General features: G+C 35.4%; 1 protein-coding gene across 1 annotated transcript in view; it reads left to right on the top strand.

Annotated features, from left to right (window-relative positions):
* The window catches only part of LOC106470818 (ras-related protein Rab-28-like), an 81,325-nt gene that overhangs the window by 30,342 nt on the left and 27,374 nt on the right, over positions 1-23,609 (top strand). Inside the window, exon 3 of the mRNA XM_013931389.2 lies at positions 8,090-8,178. Coding sequence (XP_013786843.1) covers positions 8,090-8,178 — 89 coding nt within the window. The remainder of the gene's footprint in view (positions 1-8,089; positions 8,179-23,609) is intronic.

Here is a 23,609-nt window from a genome sequence, read left to right as displayed (position 1 = left end):
GGTTTAAATTCAAAACATTACATCTGGTGCAAGTCCTCCACAGCACATCACCCAGTCAGTGCCATCCTATCTGTCAAGCATGGTAGTGGCAGCATCATGTCATGGGGATGCTCCTCATCGTCAGGATTGAGGTGAAGATGGATTATGCAAAGTACAGGCAAATCCTAGAGGAAAATCTGTTTGAATCAGCCAAGAATTTAAAACTGAGTCAAAAATTGCAGTGACAGAAATAATGTTAGTTAGTGTGATTATTGTAAATGAGCCTCTTAAACTTACATGTACATCCATATTCTACATTTGTTTTTAATCTTACTAAAAGTTGTAATGAGCACATATCTTGAGAAGTGCTTTGCTGAACTGTACTTTAAAAGTTGCTAAAAATACTGGTTGTGGGGAAGTGACACATTAAAAATACTGGTTTTGGGGAAGTGACACATTAAAAATACTGGTTGTGGGGAAGTGACACATTAAAAATACACATGCAGATTTTTTCTAGACTTGTTAAATACTTTCTCATTTGGGTTGCATAACATACACTGACTGATTAATTTGAAATTGATTTGCTTCATCTTGAAATAAAGCTAAATCCCACTCGGTGGCATAGGTATTATATAGGAATTTTTGAGACTCCTCACAATACTTGATATATGTAACTGAACACTGAATCTACCAAATATAAATTTATATATTGAAAGAAATGTCCACATTTTTCATAGCTAATTGTCTGACAGTCACATTTCTTTTTGAAATATTTAACCAATCCTTGTAATGAATGAGGGAATCATCCATTTTATAGACACTTTGAAAATGCTCATTTTCTCTGCAACTGGTCACAATTCACAGCTAGTATACTCCCTCCTTATGTTTAAGGTTCCAAAATATGTGAGAAATGTTACATTTTTAAAGTACAGAATAGCTACAAATTGTACAGCTTTACAATGATCACAGTTTTAGATAATAGCCCTATATCAAATTCTAGAACCCCTGATCTAGGAACAATGGCGTAATTCTAAATGAAAACATGAGTGCAAAAAATAGATTACATTAGACAGCTATAAAATAGAGCACCATTAAAAAATAACTGCTAACTTTCCTATAAAGGCAATCCCAAATATTTGACACTTTCTGTCCTGAAGAGACACTGAAATATGAAACCACAAGAAGATATAGTTCAGTATTTTACATCTCACTATAAATTATTAACTGAAAGTTCTGGAGTAACTTGCATCTTTTGTAGCCTGTATATTAACATTTCATATTTAGAAGATTTAATTAGAGCAGTTGCATAATATAAAAATCATAAAGAAAATACTTTTAGATAATTTTCCAGAAAACTTTCCATCTCAGACTTTTAAAAATTCTGTTGGAAGTTTGTCAACATAAGGTTGTACTATTCAGTTGAACATTTGCATTTCCTATATCTTTTTGGTATTGGTATTAATTTAACAAGTGGATGAAAAAATGAAATATACTTTGCCCACCCTTTTATTTAGGGGCACCTGATGGCTTGTAGGTAAGTCAGAGGGTTTTTCAAGCTTAAAATTGGGTTTTGATATTCATGGCACTTAACAACAAACAAACCTTTTATTTGGGAGACTTAAAAAAAAATATTTCCTTTCAATACAAATCCAGGTTTTATTTGTATCAATGAACTGTTTCATAGACAAGAAGCTAAAACTTTTTATTGATTGTTTGTACAGTTGTTCAAATTATAAATATACATAGAAAGCATTGCCTCATTGAATGCAGCTAAATGTGTGAGCTTAGCATGTCTTAATGTCCCATCTAGAGTCATGTTCAAACAATATTGCATCGAGAACACTTTATGGCCATGTCCATATTATTGGTCATTAATGGAGCCAGTAAACTGTTTAAAATTGTATTAATTTGCACATGCATTAATGAATTGCTTGCAGATAACATACAATTTTCTTTGGTATTTTTTTCCTTTTTGGAAGAAACAATGCCATAATTTTTCCACTTTGCATTTTTACTAGCACCACATTTCACTTTCTGGTATACAAACGTGCAATATGAATGGAGTTCATAGCCAGAACTTAAATACTACTAATGTCCCTCACATTTCTTTTTTAGTAGCAGAGCACAGTTTGCCCCACACATCTTTTTGCACATTTTTTATTGTGTGTGCATTTAATTTTGAAGGTTCTTTGTTTTGTTGGAAAGTGATATCTTTATTAATGATGATAATGTAAGTCCATATAAGTATAGTTGTGGTGTTTGCAGTCAAATTTATTTCTCTTACAGCAGAAAGATAAGTATACAGAATAACTGGAAATTAGGATATTTTTGACAAAGTGGTTCTAAACTCTATGAGTAACTGAGTTTGTGAGAAAGAAAGAAAGAAACTGGACACAAATATAGTAAAATATGAGGGAATCCTCAATAGCCATGGCACTTGAAATTCTCTTAAGCAGGATTAGAGTAAATTAATCTATGAGACCTTTTTTTTCCTTTTTATTAGCTGTGGGGCGTGCGTATACCTTATTCCATTTTACTACTCATCAGGATCTCTACCAGCCTATCCTTAAATTGAAATTCTTTTGGGCAGGATTAGAGTAAATTAAGCCATAAGACTTTGAGCATGATCAAATATATCAGTCAAAAGGGTTTGACCTCCTTAGTCCAAAACTGTAATTAGATCTCAAATTGGTCAAGAAATGATGGAGCTATCAGCTAAAAGTTTGTACTTGAAAAAAAAAACAACAAAAAAAACTTGGAGCCATTCTATGAGCTGCTATGCTCTGGGTAAAAACACTGAACAATCTTTACTATTCAAAAATACAAACACATCGTGTGTATTTGCTTCATGTGAGAGATATTTGCTTTTTACTGAGAAGCTAGATCCAAAATTGCTTATAATTTTCAAGGTTTGTTCCAGACTGACTAAACATTATGTTACTTAGCTGAAATGGTAACATAAGACTACCAAGAGTGACTAGTATTAACCACATGACTGGTAATTTCAGTTTGAAAATAATGGAATGTAAGCTTAAGATATCACTTGACTGCCCTTGGAGAAAACTGCTGTCCATATTCACACACTAGATCCAGCTTAATGACTTTTATGTTCACAAGCAATCCAGGTGTTACCTCCAGGGAATGACACAGAACAATAGGTATCTAGGCTAATAAAACCGTAATGATTTTCTTGGCCAAACACTATGTGAAAAGTGCACATACACCTGAAAAATTCTATATTAAAAGAAACAGGCAGAAAACTTTTGGTATATTTGCACAAGCAATCCAGATGCTATCTCCAGGGAATGACACAGAACAATAGGTATCTAGGCTAATAACATCTTACCGATTTTCTTGGGCAAATGTTATTTGAAAAGTGCACATACACCTACAAGATTCTATATGAAAACAAACAAGTAGAAAACTTTTGGTATATTTGCATACTGAACTTTTCCATCGCCTTTACTTCAAGCTTTACCTCAAACCAACATTAATTGTAAACATTAAAACCAGTAATATTTATAAATGTGCACTGATCAAGAAGTACTGTAACTTTCTCTCACCCTTTATAAGCATTTACATGCAACACGGATGACACAGTCCTTTAACAAAGGTACCATGGTTGGTTACATTATATAGAAAGATTTTTTGTTTGTTTACGGTTAAGTATAAAGCTGCACAGTGTGCATACCATGGGTATTGAAACCTAGTTTTTAACATTATAAGCCTTCAGATTTACTGCTCTGCCATTGGTGGGTATACATATAGAAAGAAACTTTAACAGTGTTACTATTCAGACATAATAAACATCCTTTAACAATGAAGTTACTATGCTAATACAAAGCCATTAACTATAAGTGTAAAATTCAAGCATTTTTTGTGTTTTATTATGATATGATTCCTGGTGTGGTAGCATAAAAACAGAAATATTTCCCACAAGTAGATTTTTCTAAATTCCTTTGTTCATTCATTTTTACCAGTACATACCAATGTTTTTAATTGTGTACATATTTTAATGTTGTGTTAATAATTTATTTTTTAATATTATACACAAGTGCCAAGAAAATCATATACAATTATCATTCTCCAATTTTCACAGTGGCCCTAAGTGGGTGAGTCGTTGACAATTTTTTTTTCATTACAGCTTTACCCTTTAGAAAATACAACTACAAAAAAACAACAAAATCCACATCAAGTAGAAGATAAGAAAAAGTGATAAGCCCATCTGCCGTTACTGAGTGCCCACTGTTGGGGTGGGGCTTTCCACAAGACTGCTTTAACAGTACTTATACAAAAAATTACAATAATATAGAGTGGCTAAACAACCAACAAGACAGCTCCTGCTGTGGTTAGTTATGGTAATCCATTGCACAGTTTCTCAGTGATGGACCTTATGTAAATCAGACAATTCCTGTTTAGTGTTCTCTTATGCGAATTTCTCCCACCCAATCTCTTTTAGTGGAGTGAGAGAACCCTTGCTTCCTTATTATCAAACCACTGATATGGAGAGTTTTCCCTTCTGGTTGATGTAATTCTACTGGTATGAGACTGTGTGGATGAACCTCTCAATCAAAAGTAAGGCAGAAGGGTCAGTCTGGAAGAGTTGTACAGGCTACTCCATCACTAACAACCAGACACTTCCTGATGGGTGTGATCAGGAGGTAGGTCTTGAATTTTCCTCAGGATGCAGGCCTGGGATGATATATTCCAGTACAAATCTATCTTGTAATGCCTGACTTTACACATTGCCCTTGCCAAACTTAACTTCTATGTTCTGCTGACTCATTGAGATATATAGGGTGGTTAAGCAGCCTCCACATTCTGCCCACCTTTGTAATACTACAGGAAAAAGATCAAAGTTCTTTTGAAAGAACCCCTTCTGAACAACCACCGATGTTGGGGGAAGAGTATTCCCTGATAAAAATAGATGCAGTTTTTCACCAAGTGCTGCTCCCACTAAGTTTGATGCCCTGTCACTATATTTTCAGAAAGGAACTTATCTTTTTAATTTATTCCTTCACACTGGCCCTTCTACCTGCTTTTCAATGTGAGATTGTTCTTTTGAGAGGCATGTACCATAGTCTGATGTTAACATTATCCTGATCTCAAAATGTTTTTCACATACTAACCTTTCCACAGAACCACCCACCCACCCTGTCTCCCTACTTCTGCTGTGTTTATTTGCCTTACTGAGAAAAATCTCAATGTGCTCAAGGGGAACACTTCACATGGAGGTTGTGTTACCTTCCTATTGGTGAAGGGGTGTGGTCTGATGTTGCTTAGCAACATATACTAGTAAAGTACATGTTATTACATGCAGGGATGAGAGCTATTTCAATTAATTGAAACATGTGTATAAGCTTTTCAGCTTTTCAAGGCACTACCTAATTGTTCCATGTAGTGACAATGTTAACATTCATAGACTTTATAGCAGGTACTGAATTGTCAGATGTTGTACAATAACTTATACTGTTGGAATGTTTAATGTTTTAATAGCTGATGAAAATAAAGGTAAATTCACCAGTAGAAGTGATAAACACCAAAACTGCCCAATGTTTCAGATATGTTTATATTTGTATCATTCATGGATTTATATTCTCATTCACTGTCTATCTAAGGGTATTTTATTCAAAAGGTTACCATTCTTCACTACAGCTTATGTGTTGTAATTGACTTTGGGAAATCTGTGCTGTGTTAATTTTTATATATATATATATATATATTTTTCTTACATCTGAACCATTACTTAGCTTATAGAAAACTGTGTGGGTGGGAGCACTGATACACCTGTGAAAAAATGTTTATAAGCAAATGGCATAAAACTGATTCTTACCTTAAGTATTTGTGGTACGTAATAGCATACAAGATATTATGCATTAAAAGCAACAATATTGTTTCTGTAATTGATATTATTGCAGATTTCCCTAAAACTCATTCAAAAGTAGATTGATACTAAGAATACTCACAAGGAATACTAATTACTGAGTAGTTTTAAATTATGTTAAAATGAAATATTTTTTTTATTAATTACAAACAAAAGTATATATGAGCAGAAAAAGGAAAACCAAACTAATCTTATTTGGGTGTACCATTTATTTCAAAAGCATTTTAACTCAGTGAGAGTATTACAGCAGATAACTGTATGATCAGGTACTAGTATATGTGTGATGAAATGAGAACTTGTATTCTTTCCCAGCTGATTTTTCCAAGCTCGTTCCCTTGGCTGTGGTTTCGCTAGATAGTAGATAGGGACAGTGGGAATCTCGTTAATCCATTCATGCATTCCTAATTTGAATCTTGATTTCACTTTTGTTAAAATAAGTCTAATAGCTATGTATTTCATACAAACTAGATAGTAGATAGGGACAGTGGGAATCTCGTTAATCCATTCATGCATTCCTAATTTGAATCTTGATTTCACTTTTGTTAAAATAAGTCTAATAGCTATGTATTTCATACAAACTGTAATATAGAGTAATAAATGGGAGTTTTGCTTTCTTAAAGTTTCTACTGTTATTTATTACTGTATTATCTCATTGTGATGATGCCACAAACAAAATCACTGTATCTTTCAGAAAAGAGAAACCTGCCAAATTGTAGTAAAACATTAAACTTATATATTGATTATCTTTTAACAAATCTAGTTGACTTAATCCAAGCTAATCATTTTTTTCAGAGTATGCCTTTACTAATGAATAAATAAGCAAATTTAACTCTTGTTTAATTATGTCTCTGTAGAGAGAAGACATACTTTTTTCTCTATTTTCTTCTTTTTCCAAACACTTTTTAATTGACTGCCATTCTTTCATTTCTCAGAGAATTCACTTGAACTTTGGTAGGGTTATACCTTAGGCCAATATGTCCAGACCCCTTTTTAATTTTTTGACTTAGGCGTTTTTAAGGATTTTATGGTGTTAAAGGTAAAACAACACAAAAATGTATATTTTGTGCTCTTTTGCAGTTACATTTATAACAATCAAGATGAAAATTGGCACAAATATAAATTGTCATGCCCCCAACACATTGAATTAAAAATGTTAGATTTGCCTGTTTTGATTCTTTTTTCTTTTTAGGGGGTTAGAGCTCAGAAAAAAGCATAATTTAGAAGTTTTTGGTCAATTACTTAGGCTTGTTTTCATCAATTTACATGGCATTTGGTACAAAGATACTTTTTTACAGGCAATACACATTGACAAACAAAAATGTTAGACTTGTACATTTTTAGTTATTATAGGGTGGTCAAAATGTCACAAAAAGCACAATTTTAGGTTTTTTTGAAAATTACTCCACCATATTTTGGCCAATTTACATGGGATTTGGTACAAAGATAATATTTGTACAGGTCCCAAACAGAGATTAGACAATTTTAGAATTTTGTTTTTTGTTCAAATTTTCAGTAAGGAAAGCAGAATTTGGGGTTTTTGTGAACAATTCATGTGTATATCAACCAACTTACCTAGGTTTGGTACAAAGATATCTTCTTGCAGATTCCAAGCGGTGATATAGACAGACTTAGATTTTTCTGGTGTCAAAATTGGCCACATTGCATTGCATGGCAGAGACATGTAGCATTTGTCTGCAAATGTTGGCCTTTTTGATTTTTGTGTAATTATAATAAATTATTAAATCCTATTTTTTTTTAGCTTAAACCTTGTCTAACTTTTTTAATTGGTAAAACTATGCACACATTAGGATACATTCATAAAGCAGGTAAATAGGAAATGGTATTGGACAAGAGAATATTTCAATTTGCTTTGTTTAATGGACATGTATGTTTTTTTTTCAACTTTGCTTTTTCTTTAAAAAACAAACCTGATGTTGCATTTGTCAAATAAGTAGTGCAAATTAGAATTCTTTGAATGAAAGGTGATATGTGTAGGTGCACTATAAAATAAATGTGAAATATGCCTTAAAAGCATTGAGAAAAGTATGTGTTTGAAAACAATTTCAGTGAACCCTTAATTGTTGTCTTGATACATGAGTATAAGTGATGTAAAAGATTCTTTAACTTTTAAATTACTGTAGTTTATATGTAACTATTTCTAAGTTATTTTCTTAAGAAAAAGCAAGTTCTTTATAACTATATAATTTAATTTTGTGGTGTTTCTAGGTAATGTCAGTGTTGCTATTCAACTGTGGGATATTGGAGGCCAAACATTAGGGGGTCAGATGTTGGACAAGTATATTAGTGGAGCACATGTGAGTATGTACAATAAAGCTTAAAACTACAATTTTTTCTGTACTTTTTAAAAATATGTTTTATACGTGTATCAACAAGTACTATTAGCAGACTGCTAATTAAAACTAGGTAATCTGGATGGTAAATACATTAACTATGAGTAAAGAATCACCTGAAAGGTAAGCTCAGGTACATGGAGTAAATGAAATACAGTAGTCTGTGAACTCTCATAATCTTGCTGAGGGCATTAACCCTGTGACTCCCAGTACACTCTTTAAATTCCTTTGTGAGCATATCATAAAATGTGTTACTGAGTTACATTCAAAACTTAATTAAACCACTTTATTATCAAAGTATTTTAATGAAACTAACAATATCAAATTTATTATAATTCAAAGTTTTATATTATTCAAGTTATTATTCCTTTTGTTTTGAAACAAACAATTAAAACTACAGTTTTGTTATCATGTGACATGCATTCAGTTAAAATATCTTAGCTTTGGTTTCATTTGTTTCTATTCAGCTTAGTCTCAGTACCTCTATGACAATCTATGTGTGCAACGTAAAATTCCAATCACGAGTTTAACATTACAACTGCAAACATTACAGGAAAAAGCTTATATCATTTTCCCCTCTAATATAAGCCACATCCGCTTTCCATGTTAATCTGTTGCTAAGCAACAGCCTTTTCTATACTTGAATGGCATGATATCATGTATTACAATTGGCTATCAAAAAGCAAAATAAAAAACTTGCCTTGTTTTGAATTGCTTGGTTAGATCGCCAGTGGCATCAGTTATTATTATATACTTTCATAGTGTGTGGGGGCTCAGCTTCAAGAATGTCTGGACATATGGTAACCTTAACCACGGATCCAGGAACACTGCAGGTCCTTGAGTCAGGATTTGTCATTCATTTCATATCTTCATCTCTATTATCCACCCAACCTGTGGGGTTTCTGTCTCTCACAGATAATCAGGATTTTGAACATAGTTCTAGGGATATCAGAGTTTGGTTGGTGTGGGGGTAGTGAGTAAGTCATGCTAGTTCTTCTGACGTTTTATTCCTGCTGGTTTTTGGGCCTGTGCAGACAGAAGATTGGGGTCCAGTCAATGATCTTTCTCGTCTGTATCCATGCCTAGATTCTCCAAGGTTCACATGTTACTCATTCATCAATCTGAGTTGATGTTTTCTACTGGGATTGTAGATGTTCACGTTTGCTGTAGTTGGCTCCATCTGCACATTGCCATAGTGGTGGAGTCCCACCACTAACGGCATTTGTTGTGCACAAAGATCAGGTACTACTGTTCCAGGTTTTTACTGTGGGACTCACATCGGCATCACATGGGTTCTGCCAAATTGTAAGAATTTTTTCGTCACCTCCATACCATCACAATGTGCAAAGCTATTCCATAGATGACTGGTTTCTGCTGGCACTATCTTGTCAATTGTCATAACATCACATCCCGATTCTATTTTCAGAAATGACCAAGGCAGGCTTCATTTTCCAGGCTGAAACATCTATCCTTGCTCCAATTCCATATGTCATCAGTCTGGGTATTTTTTATTTTTCATCTTGTCTCTCAGTCAGGCTCAGTTCACTTCCATCTGACTGAATGCTATGGAAGAAGATGTCAGATTATTACTCACCTCTCCTCCCACAACATGGATGGCTCTTTCTCTTCTATGAATGTGAGCATCACTGGAATCCTTTGGGACGAGAGCACAAGAGATCCTTTTAATGGTTTCTGTGCGACTAAGTGATCATAAACATCAATTCACTGGTATCCCCAGTTTCATTAGTTGGGATCAGTCCTTGATCTTGAGGGGTTAAGTTGGGCCACTACTATGATATGGGTTCCTCTACTGCCACCTTGTCCAGAGTTCCATCTTTTCATTAATACCTTACTTCATGGATGTTGTGCATATAACAACAGTAAGGAATTCCAGGGTATATGCACAGACAAAGAGACTTCCCTAAACAATGTTTTAGTCCTTCTTGCTCTTTAATGGGCAATGAATGCCTTGTGGTTTGGGCTTATTAAGGTGAAAATTGTCAGGCTTCACTCTGCCAATTCCAAGGTGGTGTTCTGTTTTTCTCGTCAAGGAGACACCTGATCCAGGGCTTCTTGTTTTAGATTTTTGAATCTCCTTTCTTGGGACCATTACTGTCTTATTATACTACTAGCTTGCCATGTTCCACGTGTTATGTCAGTGGTAGCAGGTGAACTGTCTCAATTCTTACTGATTCTCCCAACAGAATAGATGCTTGCATTGCAAGATTCTGTTGGATTGTCTCTAATTTTTGCAACTCTGATTGGTGGGATGGCCTCTCATTGGATCACTCAACTACTGGCAATTTTGTCTCCAGTACCTCACCTTCAGGCTTTGGCAATAGATGCATTCTGTCAGGACAGGATGGGATTACAACTCTAGGCCTTCTCTCATTTTTATATGTTATGCAGGGTACTAAATATGATTTGTTCCAACCCATTGTCGGGTCCTGTTGATAGCACCAGATTGGCTGTTACACCCTGGTTTTTGCTTTGGCAGTACCTTTCGGAGTGTTCACCTCTTCCACTTCTTTTTCAGCTATCTCTGTGGAAGCAACCATGATCTGTCATATTATACCCAGCTATCCAGAAGTTAAATTTCAGGCATGGAGATCGTGCAGTATTTTACAGAGCATCAGTGTTTAATTTCTAAGGTTGCCATGTATCTGTCTCAGTTTTTGCTTACTCCGAGATGAACCTTTGTCAGTGAAAATGACACGCATATCGACAATGGTGTATTGAGAGGAGGTTGAACCTATTTTGGGCAGAAGTGCCAACCATAATTTGTTTCTTGACCTGGCTCTTTGGCAAAGGTTTTTTCATTTTCCATAGTCACTCTGTTTAAGGGAGCTTTATCGACTACCTTTCGATTATCATGACTACATAATTTTTGAGTCCCCAGTACTCTCCAGATTCCTCAAGTAGCTGCAGGTCCTTGATCTGAAATAACCATTCCAGTTACCTAGCAGATATATTAAAATTAGAGTACAGGCTCTTTTTCAACAACGTTTTATGTCCTGACTCTTATATGCCATATATCCTCTCTGCCTGAAGGTTTATTTTTCATGGCTGCTGACCTACAAACATCACCAATTGGAGTGATTTGTACTATTTGTCCACAGATCACCTTCTCATTCTCTCTACATCTTGGGACCAATTCTTCTTACCTATTCATCTGATCACTATTTCTCACTTGTATGTCCAATCAGATTTCGACCGTGGTCATGTTCAGTGAGGGTCTGGAAAGTTTTGTTGCCTGCTCTAATGTCTTTAGCAATGCTAGATGAGGATTTTTTTTCTGGGCTCTCTTTGAAGGTGAGGATTCTTTCTGAGTCACATTTAATCAGATTTGTCACATTTCTCTGTTGTTAGCAGCCCAGTCATATATGGACCTCTCCCAATACTTTTATCTCACACTATTTGCCTGATCTGGCAGTCTTTTCATCTGAAGATTTTGCCTATCCCCTGTAGCTATCTTAACCATTTCTGCTAGACTATACAGAGGGGTGAGCTTTTTCATTGCTACCTTTCAGGGTCCCTTATATTGTTTTCACAGGATCCCACTCTGTGGCGAGTGTTTCCAGTCAGGTGTGCTTTTATCAGAAATATCAAAAACTATCTATATCACTGCTTGTGTCCCACAAAAATGTATCTTTGTGACAAATCCCATGTAAATTTGTTGACACACACACAAATACTTCATGAAAACCCCAAGTTGTGCTTTCATCACTGAAAAATTGAGTAAAAGACAAAACTTTTGATACAATATCTTGCCTCCTGTCATAAAAAGCTTTCTTGACTTGTACTGCCCACTATTGGTGCAAACGTTTGTTCACCACTAGCTTTGTTACTCCCACTTATTACTGCATATACTAACTTGCAAATGATCATACAGCAACCCTTCACCAATAGAAGTGCAACACTACTCCTGTTGTAACTAGTGCCCTCTCTAATCTTGCACATGTTAATCACTTCTTGATTGGCAGTCCTACTGATTAGATGTGTTTTTGCTCGTGATTTAATTAACCTCTTCACACATTTTTATTTTCATGAATTTCTTCTTCAGTTAATTTTTGTTTTTGTTCTGTTTCTTGGAGAGTTATGCCCTCACAGTGTTAGGTGGTCATGATTACACCAGTGGAATTCCTGACCACGTCTAATGGATTGAAACCATGATTCTTAGCCTATGAAGTGACAGCTCTAGTCCATCAGGAGTTGACCACTTTCATGCTACAATCAGAACACATTGATGATTGTCCTAACAAGGTTTTCAGTGATCTTTTAGTTTTGGATTTGGACAGCCTTTTTCCCCTTTCCTGAATATGCCTCTTAGTCACGTGTCATTTTAGGGGATTTGCCCAGACTTTTTTTTCCCTTTTGCAGATTTGTTATTCAGGTATGTTTTCTCTCATTTCCTATGTTCCACCCCTGCCCTTCTCGAATATTCTGGTCCCACCTCCTCCTTTGTCTGGTAAGGGCTCTTGAATGGTATATGACACATATTGCTCCTTGGTTCCCGAGTCTATTTGTTTCTTCCATGAAATCCTCACCTCTTCCATGACCGTTTCCTTATACCTTTCTGGGTTGAATTAGGCAGTTCATTTGCCTAGCATTTTTTCCCTTTCTCCCGATGATTGTTGCCTTACCATGCCCCTGGCTGCACATTTCCATCTTCCCTTGGAGGACATCATCAATGCTGTTTATTTGTGGTGGTAAGTACTCTGTTAATTTTTCTTTGCAGGAGCCTTTATCACACACTTGGATCCCACTCTGTGGCAAGTGTTACCTGACCAGGTATACTTAGTCTTAAATCTGCACTGTGCAACCTGTGAATATGTTAGATGACTGTGATGTTGAGATTCTTTCTACTGGAGACCTGATGTACCATTCCAGATGCTGCCAAGTGTTGGTTGATTGACTCCATCCAATAGGTCCTCTATGCATTGCTATAAAATGTAGGAAAAAAGACAAAATAACCCATCACAAGGTCATTTTATGCCCACTGTTGAGATGGGGGTCTCTGCTGGACCTCTCATTGGTGTACCTTGTGGTCTTTTGTTTCTTAACTATGTTCGATTCAGACTGTACACTCATGGATTAACATGAGTAAAGCAAACAGGGTTCACTGCCCATCTCTGTTGATCCATGGCATTTGGCGCCCGTCCTACCAAGAACCTGATGTACATTTCGAAACACTGCCAGGTGTTGGATGATGCACTCTGTCCACGAGATTGTTCTGCCTTTCAGTATAGGGTATCATACATTAACCCTATTGCCACGGGTATCCTTTACTGTGCATGATACAAAGTTTTAGTGTCTTACATTCAAAATTTTGTTAAACTGCTTCTTTTTATGTTATACCAATTAGTATAGCATAAAATCTTAGCTAATAAACCATATTTTAATAGTATATAAGTTTTAAGTTCTTAATTTTTTTAGGCAATATTTAAAAAAATCTTGAATTTCCCCTAGTGTGACACACATGACATGTGTTTGGTTGTTCATTTTGCATTATGAATCCTACATTACCACTTTGGAGGTTATATCTTCTATTCACACATTTACACTGGCTTCAGATCACGGTACTTTGTGGGAAGATTTTCAACTTTACTTCATCGGGAGATTGATCATCCTAGGAACTGATATTTGTTGGGCCTTGCCACATGTTTGGAGGTCCACAGATTTAGACATACAGTCCGCTGACTTTGGAAAGATGAAATGTTATATTGTTATGGTTTTGAATACTTTTAACATTATTATCTGTAGTTATTTAAGTTTTATAATTCAAGTTTCATTAGTTTAGTTGATACTAGTCCACTTCATGTTAGAAATTAGGCTTAGTTGTACTCCTATACCACTGATACTAGGGTCTTTGTTATTTTAAGATTACCTGTAATTCATCTGACTGGGATATCAATCATTCATTTTAATTAAAAAGATGATGAGATATCCTCTACTATGTAACATGGGAGTGAGCCATCAAAATTACAGTTCACCCCTTCAATTGGGATCCCTCATACTACCCCCACATGGATATCAGTTCCCAGTGACTGGGTTTTGAATTTAGAGTTGAACCAATCAACATAAGACCTTACACATGTATTACAGATGTCTCTATTCCCTTACTCATTTCTACTCTTGTTACTCCATCTGTGTAGTGAGTCACAGTGGAAGTTCTTGCAGATCACTATGGTTCTTCCCCTTCCGGTATACCTCTATGATTATTATTCTGAGGATGATCCTGTGCTTGGGGCAGTTCCTGTCATTATATGCTTGAGTGAGATGATTTACATTACACAAACATCTTTTCAGTGCCAGAAGTCAGGTTCCTGGATCGATCATTCAATTTCTCACATTGTTATAAAATAACAACATGTGCCATTCATGGATTGGGGGGTATGAGATTCCCTCCAGTCTTATGAACTTCTGGTGAAGAAGGTATGATCCTCTTTCTTATCCCCAACAGATGGCTGGATTTTGGATTGTAATTGACTTGTCACCAGTATGATCCTTATCCTACTTCCGCATGGATATAATTTCTCGGTTTTGGATGTAATTGACTTGTGGTGTATGGTCCGTCACACTCTAGCCACTCTACACCTGGGGTCACATCCTTTTAGTCTTACCCATTTTTATATTTTCTAGGATTGAGTTTCATAACTTTAATGTATGATTCAGATCACTATCCTGCCATAGTTATCTCCCATTTGGATGTGCTCCTCTGATGTTCTGCCATGTATGCGATATCTTTTCACAATGGGTGAAGAGTATACCTGGTTCGGAAGTAGTGTGGTCTCCCGCATATAATCTTTGACTCCAAAGATTTCTTTGGGAGTGTCCTTTGAATGTTTTTTTTTTCCTTCGCACTGGTCCCTCCACCTGTTCAATGTGGGATTCTAGCTATTGATGTGACCAGAGGTAATATACTGTATCAGAAGTTATAATTTTCCTCTACTAAAAATGTATTTCTGATAGGTACTTACCTCCTCTAACAATTTCCTACCCTGCCTCCCCAATGAAAACAGGTGCTTCCATTTTCTACCAAAGCTCAAAGTGATAGTTTAGTAGAATTGAATAGAAGGAGTCACATGCGTCAAGAAAGTATGTCACATTCATATTGGTGGAGGGTTGTTGCATGATGACTTCTATGCAAGACGCATTAGAACCATTCAATTCCAGATGTGGGAGATTGAAGGCTTGTGATATGCACAAAAAGTCTTTTTTTCATATGGAGGGCAGCACTGAATGAGAATAGTTATTTATATAAGAGGAGGTATGTACCTTTTGGAAAAACAGTTTGAACAGTAGATTAGAATATTTGAATAAAAGTGGGACTTGTATTTTAACGTTGTATTAATAAGTTCATTCTTTCAGTAGATATAATTTTTATATTTTATCTGGTTATACCAAGCAATATTTCATGTTTTTTATTTTGAACACTAAAGTTGACCTTAAACTTGGAATCAGTAACTATGTTTCTTATGTAGCTGCAACATATGCTCATCTAATTGTAAATAATGTGGATACATGACAGTAAAGAATAAATTGACATGTCTAAATGAATACTTTTTCCAGTTTAGTTTGTGTGACGTTTCAAGCAGATGCTTTTCGTTTACCTATTGTAGATAGCTTACTCAAGATAGTGTGGTATTTTATTTCTGTCAGTGTTGTCTTCAGTGATGTGGTCAGATGTGGCAACTAAATACAGTTACATTGTGCAATCAAAACTTCCAAGTTCCTTTGTTTTTACTCCAGTGCTTTTTCATATTTTTCTAATGCCACACTTTTATACATTAGACTATTGTGCAAAGCTGTAGATCTTAAAGTTGTTGCATTTGTTAGCCTTTTTGCTAGGTTATGCATATCTTTGCATGAGGTTTTCACTATTTCACCAAAATTACTAGTTAATCTGTAGGACCTGGTCTTTAGCCAAAGTTGATAAGTTGCTTGCTCCAGTTTCAGTTCTTGCCTACAGTATATAATTTGGCAGTTTTAAAATAATATAGTTAAGCTACATAATACATTGTTATACACAATTCACATTATCAAAGCTTTCTGATCTATTACAATTTGTCTTGCTTTGTAGAAGAATAAATATTATTCCTACCTTTTCACCAACTCATTTTTCACATCCTTAATTTTGTTCCTCATTTCTTCAGTTCTCTCAGATGAGCTAGTGTATACTTTTCATACTTTGCCATTTTTTGTAGTAATACAAGATGAGTGCATAACATTACTGCTGTAGCAAAGTATAGGCCTCAAATAACCCAGTTGAGTGTCAGAGCCATCTAATAGAATAATTCTAAACCTTCCCATTATATTGTATATATATTTAAATTTTACTTTCCTTTTGCCTTTAGTGATATTTAATGTATACAACTAATATAATCAAGAGTCTTTCTGAAAATTTATTTTTGAAAATGCTTTTATGATAACACCGCCTGACCCTAATTACTTGATACATCCTGTTAGAAGAGATTACCAAATGATATAGACACCATAAATTACTTTACAGCACTTAAAAGATTAGTCCTGGTCACATTATTCTCATTATAAGCAAGATTTATGTTGGAATTCTAAACTTAAGCTCTTCAGTGTATTGAGACCCCAAGTGTGAGAAAGTCATATTATTGAAATGAATGTATTTTGTCTGTTTCACAACCAACATCTGGGTTTTATTATTGTCACTTGTACACTGAGTTTTAAACCATTTGCAAAATATCAGAATAAACTTTATATATATCAGTTAGACTGCTTTAATTCTAAAGGGACAACAGAAGTGTGGGTCTTACTACAAAGTAAAGATAGTAAGAAGGAAAAATATAAAATACTTATGCAGTACTGGTACTAGTATTAGTAGGTACAAATCACAAAAGTTTATCATTCTAAATACTGAATCATATTATTATTATGAACTAAATATAAAATTATGCTAAATTATTGAATTTAAAACTACTAATTTAAATGCAAAAGAATACAAAAAATCACAAACTCTTTCAGTTCAAAGTGCTAAACCTAATTCATGTAAAGACCTTGCATTCACCACTCATTCACCACCCTAACATTCGTGGATCAATTTCTTTCCTAAAAATATATCTATTTTTCAATATAATGATTAATATAAATAGATATACGATACAGCATGACTTAAGTTACTATAGAAAAATAATAAAAATGACATACATCCCATGTTTTTTCCAGAAGCAAGTTTTAAGGCTTATAAAAAGCAATGTTGACCAATACAACCTCTACATAAAATGGCAGTTACTATAATAAAGTGCCACCCATATTCATATTGTAAAATCCAGAGAACAATGTTTCATTACGTGCTTTGCTTATCATCCTATGATTTGTCAAACATGAAATACAGCAATTGGAATAACATGGTACTGAAATTGACACCTTCGACTAGGATTGTCTAAAAGTTTTACAGCTGAGGTTTAACATGCCCAGACGCTGTTTTATAAAGAAAACAGACTAGAAAAAGGTTTAGACACCAATCATAGATGGCAGGACCAGCACTGAAGTACAAGGAATTTTTTTTTTTTTTTAATTTGGAATAAAATGTTCTTAGAGGGTGCTTATTTATAGTCTCAAATGTATTTGGGGATTTTTTTATTCAATTTATCTTTAAACCTCATTAAATAATACAATTTTGTACAAATAATTGAATGTTATGCTACTATTTACAAATATAAAATCTGAAATCCAATAAAAGACAAGTTCTTTATAATTTTTTCAATTCACAAATGTGATTTTGCCCTCACGATAAGACAAAATGGCCATGGCAGGTAATTGGTTAATTTCTCCTCATCCATTTAAATTTTTTTTTTTTAAATTTTAAGCCAAAAGTTCATTTTTCTTATCTTCATATATAGCAAAACATCAAATCTAATTAAACTATGATCACTTGCATCTAGATGTTCCCCAGTCTCCACCCTATCAACTATTTCTTTGTTAGAAGTTAACAATAAATCTAAAATAGCTTTGTTCCTAGTAGATTACCTAACTAATTGGTTAAGAAAACCATTCTGAACATTTTGAAAACCTATCTCTAGCATTTCCCAATCAATTTGCCTGAAATTAAAATCTCCCATAATTAGAACCTCATCAACAGTTGAATTCTTTATTCCCCTGTAGAGTTTCTCATTAATTTTATCAGTTTCATCTGGTGGTCTGTAACAAATTCTGACTAAAAGCCTTCTCTTTTAACCACCATCATGAACCTGAACAGATTCAAAGTCATTGCTTCTAGCTTTGATATCCTCTATCTGGACAGCATGCAATTCACATAATATATATAAAGCCTCTCTTTCCCCACATTTTAGTACTCTATCCCTATTAAACAACCTATAACCCCATATTTCAAAGATATTCCTGTCATCAAATATGAAAACATTTAACCAGATTTCAATTATTCCCATTTTTTCTTCTTTATTCTGGCCCCCAACCACTGTCTAGTCCTAGTCTAAAAGCTGCCCTAACAGTTGAATTAATAGCCCTTGCAAACGAGCCAACCCCTACTCCACTTAAAAGTAAACAATTCAATCAAAAAAACATCCTTTTCCCATTAAACTGATTCCACAAATCCAAACAGCCAACATGCTTTTTTTCATTGGTAGGAAAAATGTACAAAATGACATAATTTCAAATGTAGAAGTCGTAAATATACTGTGTCTATAAATGTTTTTATGTTATTAAATTATATTAGATCCCTTATTTTGGCCACAAAAACAGAAAACATTCAGCATTGCCTGCATGTATCCTTCCTGTTCAATGTCTTCACTTTCTAGACTTTATATCCTCAATTCTTTTTTTATATTTGTTTGAGGGAGGCATACACTTGACTGTTATAAGGGTAAGTCAAATGATGGTACCTACCTTTTTAACTTATGCCTTTATCAAAGGCTAGATATTTATCTGAAGTTTGTGGTTGGGTTTATTTTGGTAATTCTAAATTTTTTTATCCCAACCCTGAGTCAACCGTGAGCAAAAGATAATTCATTTAAGTAAAATCTTTTAAACTTTTTTCGAAACCCTATATAAGGATGTAAGGTTTCAAGATATCTTTTAAGACCAAAAAGTTGTGCTTTGATTCTTCCCCTGTTCATTTGAACCATCTGTGTTTATGAGAAAAAATATTATTGTTTCACTCCACATATCTTATATAAGTCTTATAAAAGGTAACCAGTTAATCAGTCTGTGTTCACCACTGCTGTGAAAACTGTGATTTCAGCTGGTGATATTCAGTAGATTCCAAAGCTAGGTATTCTATGTCATCTGAAACACTGCTTGCTGAGTTCTTCTGATTGCTCCTCTGTAGCTGATTCCATTATTGTTTTCCTTTTTGTTTCACTTGTCAATCAGGGAAACACTTCCTCTCCCTCTTTGGAGATCCCCTTCACTGTCTACCTTGATCATCAGTTTTTCACGATGGGGTATCATGCTTTTGTTTTCATGTATGGGATTTATTGGGCTTTTATATGCCCTCTTCCGTTTGAGCCTTTTGCCTTCTATAAAAATATATTTTCTTCTACTTGCTTATGGTCATCATTGTTCAGACATTTGCACTTTGGACATATCCTTACTCTTATCATAGGGTCTGGTTGATGTTGTTTCTGGGTCATTCCTTTCTTCCAAAGACTTGGGCTGCCTGAGAAAGTCATTGAATGTTTTCTCCCATCTCTCTCCCCACTGTTTCCTCATTATATAATCATTCTGGTCCTGATAGTCTTTTGTGTTCTGTATGGGCTGTCTATTATTGTCATGCTCAGACTGCCCCTTTTCATGGAAACTACTATCATCCTCTCGGGTCTTGTCCTCTTCCACTTTAACTGGTTCGGATCAGAGCTTGTTCGTCTCACATATCCATTTAGTGAGTTCGACTATTTTGTGTTTACACTCACCAGATTCAGCATATCGCAGCTCCTCTTCCCTATTTCATCACCAGCCTTTCGAGGAGATCTTGCAGGCTGGTATGTTTAATGCATTCATCTCCCATTTCATACATCATTGGGCAGTTTCATGTGCCTCTGGTTTTAACATCCCCAAGTCATCATTCTCCAAGCTGCCAAGAGTTACTAATATGGTGTGTTTTTTCAGTCATCTCCATGTCATTGATATGTTTCATGACACCTCTATATGTGTACCATTGTTTTGTACATATTCCAATATATTGCAAGTTCCTCATGGAAAAAAATGAACAGGAGGAGGCAAGACTCACCAGATTATATGTTATTACATAAAGAACTAGATCCTATGTTCCTTATGCTTGGTGCCATCGGAACCCACTGAGTAGCCAATGTTGTCTCACAGTTACCTGAAATTTCCATCGAGTGGTGGAGAACAGAAAATGTTAAACCCATCTGCTCCTGTTCAGTGCTCACTGTTGAAATGGAGTTTTCTACAAAACTGTTTTGGCAGTATCTATATAATTGACATGGTCGTTTTTGAACCTTTTACCAAAAAAAACAAACAAAAACAGACAGCACAGGAATAGTCCTGCCTTTAAACCTGGCTCTTGGTTACTGTCTTTCATTGTAGTAACTCATTACACTCTCTTAACTGTGGTCCATGTACACTTTCCATTGATCTCCCTGATATGTATTCCTCTTCCTCTGTTCTTGTAGTGAATCACGAGAAAACCCTTACTTCCACAATTCCAAACAGTTTCTAATGGATATGTCCAGATGGATGAGACTTGGATTTGCTTCAGGATGTAAGCAAGAGCTCCTCCTTCCTCCACATGTCATTACGATATCTATCTCGTAATTATTTCACAATGATGGGATGGCTTAAAGTCCTAGTCACACAAAACTTTCTCATGTTGCATTCACCTTTGTGACACATTACAAATCACCACTAGCACTGAATTTACTTGATATCCTTTACTGTACATGTAATGTAAGTGAAATATATGACTGAATAATTAATAACAAATTGGGCAAACAGCATTCTTTGCTTAAAAAGGATGTTGTCTCCCACCAGATGCTACTTCACTTGGTGACCCCAGGTCTCATGGAAATCACACCCCATGGGCTTTCTCTTTTTGTTGCTATGTCAGAAAAGATGTCATCTTTGTAATTGGTCTGTGCTGTCCACTATAACATTTTCAATGTAGGATTCTAGTTTTAGTGGTGTAGAGAGATAAGTAGTCCCCCACCCTTCCTCCCCACTTCCAGTGCATTTTCTTTGCCTCATCAAGAATGAGCCTACAATCATGTGCTAATGCTCACATGGATTATGAGCATGAAAGTTGTATCACCCTCCTATTGGTGGAGTGCTACAGCATTATGGCAATTATATCATAGGCTGGTGAAATGCATGGAAGCATGTGTAGGGGAGGGTTCGTTCCAGTCTTGTGGCATACACATGAAATTTTATGGTAGTTGTGTGTGAGGGAGTAGCTCTTAATGGTACAGAAAAGTAAGTATATATCTGAAATATATTTTCAGGAAAATAAATGATATAGGGTTTTTTTTTCTTAAGATGATTGTACACTAGCTACCAGTCAAATTATTTTAAATTTTCCTGGTAGCAATGAGCTCTGTTGAGATGGGGTGTTCCATAAGACACCTTGTATACTTTCCGCGTAGTACACAATTTTAACACAAAGACACATAGACTACTGGACCGCCACTCATGGACTATCATGAGTAAAGCTTAAGGGAATTTTGCCTGCCACTGCTGGCCCCTAGATGGAATAAATTGGCATCAGTTTGCTTTTCAAAATATGGAACGTGGTTCATCTATTGCACTGTCGACTGGGCATCGTTACTCGGGACTCCCCAATGTGAATATTCCCCCACTTCTCCTAGTGGATCATGAGAGCCCTTACCACTCCAATTTTTCAGTCACTGGAATGGTGGACAGAGGTTTATTACTTCTAAGTGCTTGTACTCATTATTCCACTCAAGGAGAAGAGAGCAAAGCTGGGTGCCCTCCTACTAATAACCCTGTATGGTAGGAGCAGGACCAGTTTGCATGGGAACCTGATCATAATTCAAGTTCAGAGACGACTCTTCACTATCCGATTGAGTTGTGCTTGGCCCTTTTTGGGGGGGTAATTTTCTTTATTTCAATGATCATGGAAGAGGATCCTCGACTCTTTGTAATTCCACAGACAGAGTGTCACTTCCTGTGTCATTGGTTGAACTTAGTTTGTTCCATGTCCTCCTCATAATTCTGGGGATTAGGAGGTGTTTTCTTGCTTCTCGGGTTGGGAGTTAGGATTTTAGTTCGTAATCCCAGATCGAGTAATCTCTGTTCTTTCAGATTTAGTGAGGTGTGACAGATCCTGTAATTCTGATTTCAGTTTGTTGCACTATGCACTTCTTCAGGTTAGGGTGAGGGTTTGTCCATTTTTGTGTTGCTTGCCTTCTCATCATAATTCTGGTGGCTCGATATGAAACATTCTGTAACTTTAAGGGTAGGCTCCAATAATACCCAATTACTAAACAAGACCAAATATAAAGTGGTCCTCATGACCTAGCCACTACATCTTGGATCTTGATGTGAGTCCACAGCCCTATAATTCCATTGAGGAGATGTAGGATCTCATCTGCCTGGTTAGGGCCTGGACGAATGCATGTTTTTCTAGATATTACAATTTTGCCTCTGTGGCCAGTCGGCCTTTACCACCCAGGAATTAGATTTCATTTTTTCTGGGTGAAGAGCATACCTGTTCCAGAAATACAGCATACCCCACTGGTGTACTATTATTGTATTTCATTTTCGCACACCTCTTTTCCACACAGAAAGCATCTGTGTGGACCTTATTCTCATCAGTCCCTCCACCATGTCAATATGGGATTCTACCTAAAGTATGAGAAGAGATAAGTGTGTTTTGGAAGTTAATATTTTCCTATACCAAAAATGTATTTCCAATAATACTTACTTCCTCTAACATCCGTCCTTCCTAAGAAATGGCTGGTTTTGGTTTTGTTAATTTAGACCATCGGAAAAAGTGAATAAGAAGTAAATAATGGGGATTGTATACAGATTTGGTATGGGGACGCATTGATGTAGGTGGAGAAAGTCACAAGATTTGAAATTCTATTGGCAATATAGTGGGATATAAAAGCTGGAGCAAACAAGGTAAGATTCATACCAATGATTAGATGGGCAGAGAAAAGAAACTTTCATCGAGAAAATGCTAAAGCGTGAGAGGAGGTAAGTATTATTGGAAATACATTTTCAGTATAGGAAAATGTTAACTTTCCTAACAAAAGTATTGTTTTAGGTAACAAAGGAAACAAACCTAGTTTCTTGTTATTTACACATTGAATATAGTTAATGTGCTTGAATCAGTACTGTGTATTAATACTATACACCTGGAAAAAAGTTAAGCACCCCCAAATATTTTTCAGGATTGCTTATTGAAAATAAGGTTTAATTTT

The sequence above is a fragment of the Limulus polyphemus genome, unplaced genomic scaffold (assembly GCF_000517525.1).
Source record: "Limulus polyphemus unplaced genomic scaffold, Limulus_polyphemus-2.1.2 Scaffold4234, whole genome shotgun sequence".
Classification (NCBI taxonomy): Eukaryota; Metazoa; Arthropoda; class Merostomata; order Xiphosura; family Limulidae; genus Limulus; species Limulus polyphemus.
This window is presented reverse-complemented; position numbering and strand designations above follow the sequence as displayed.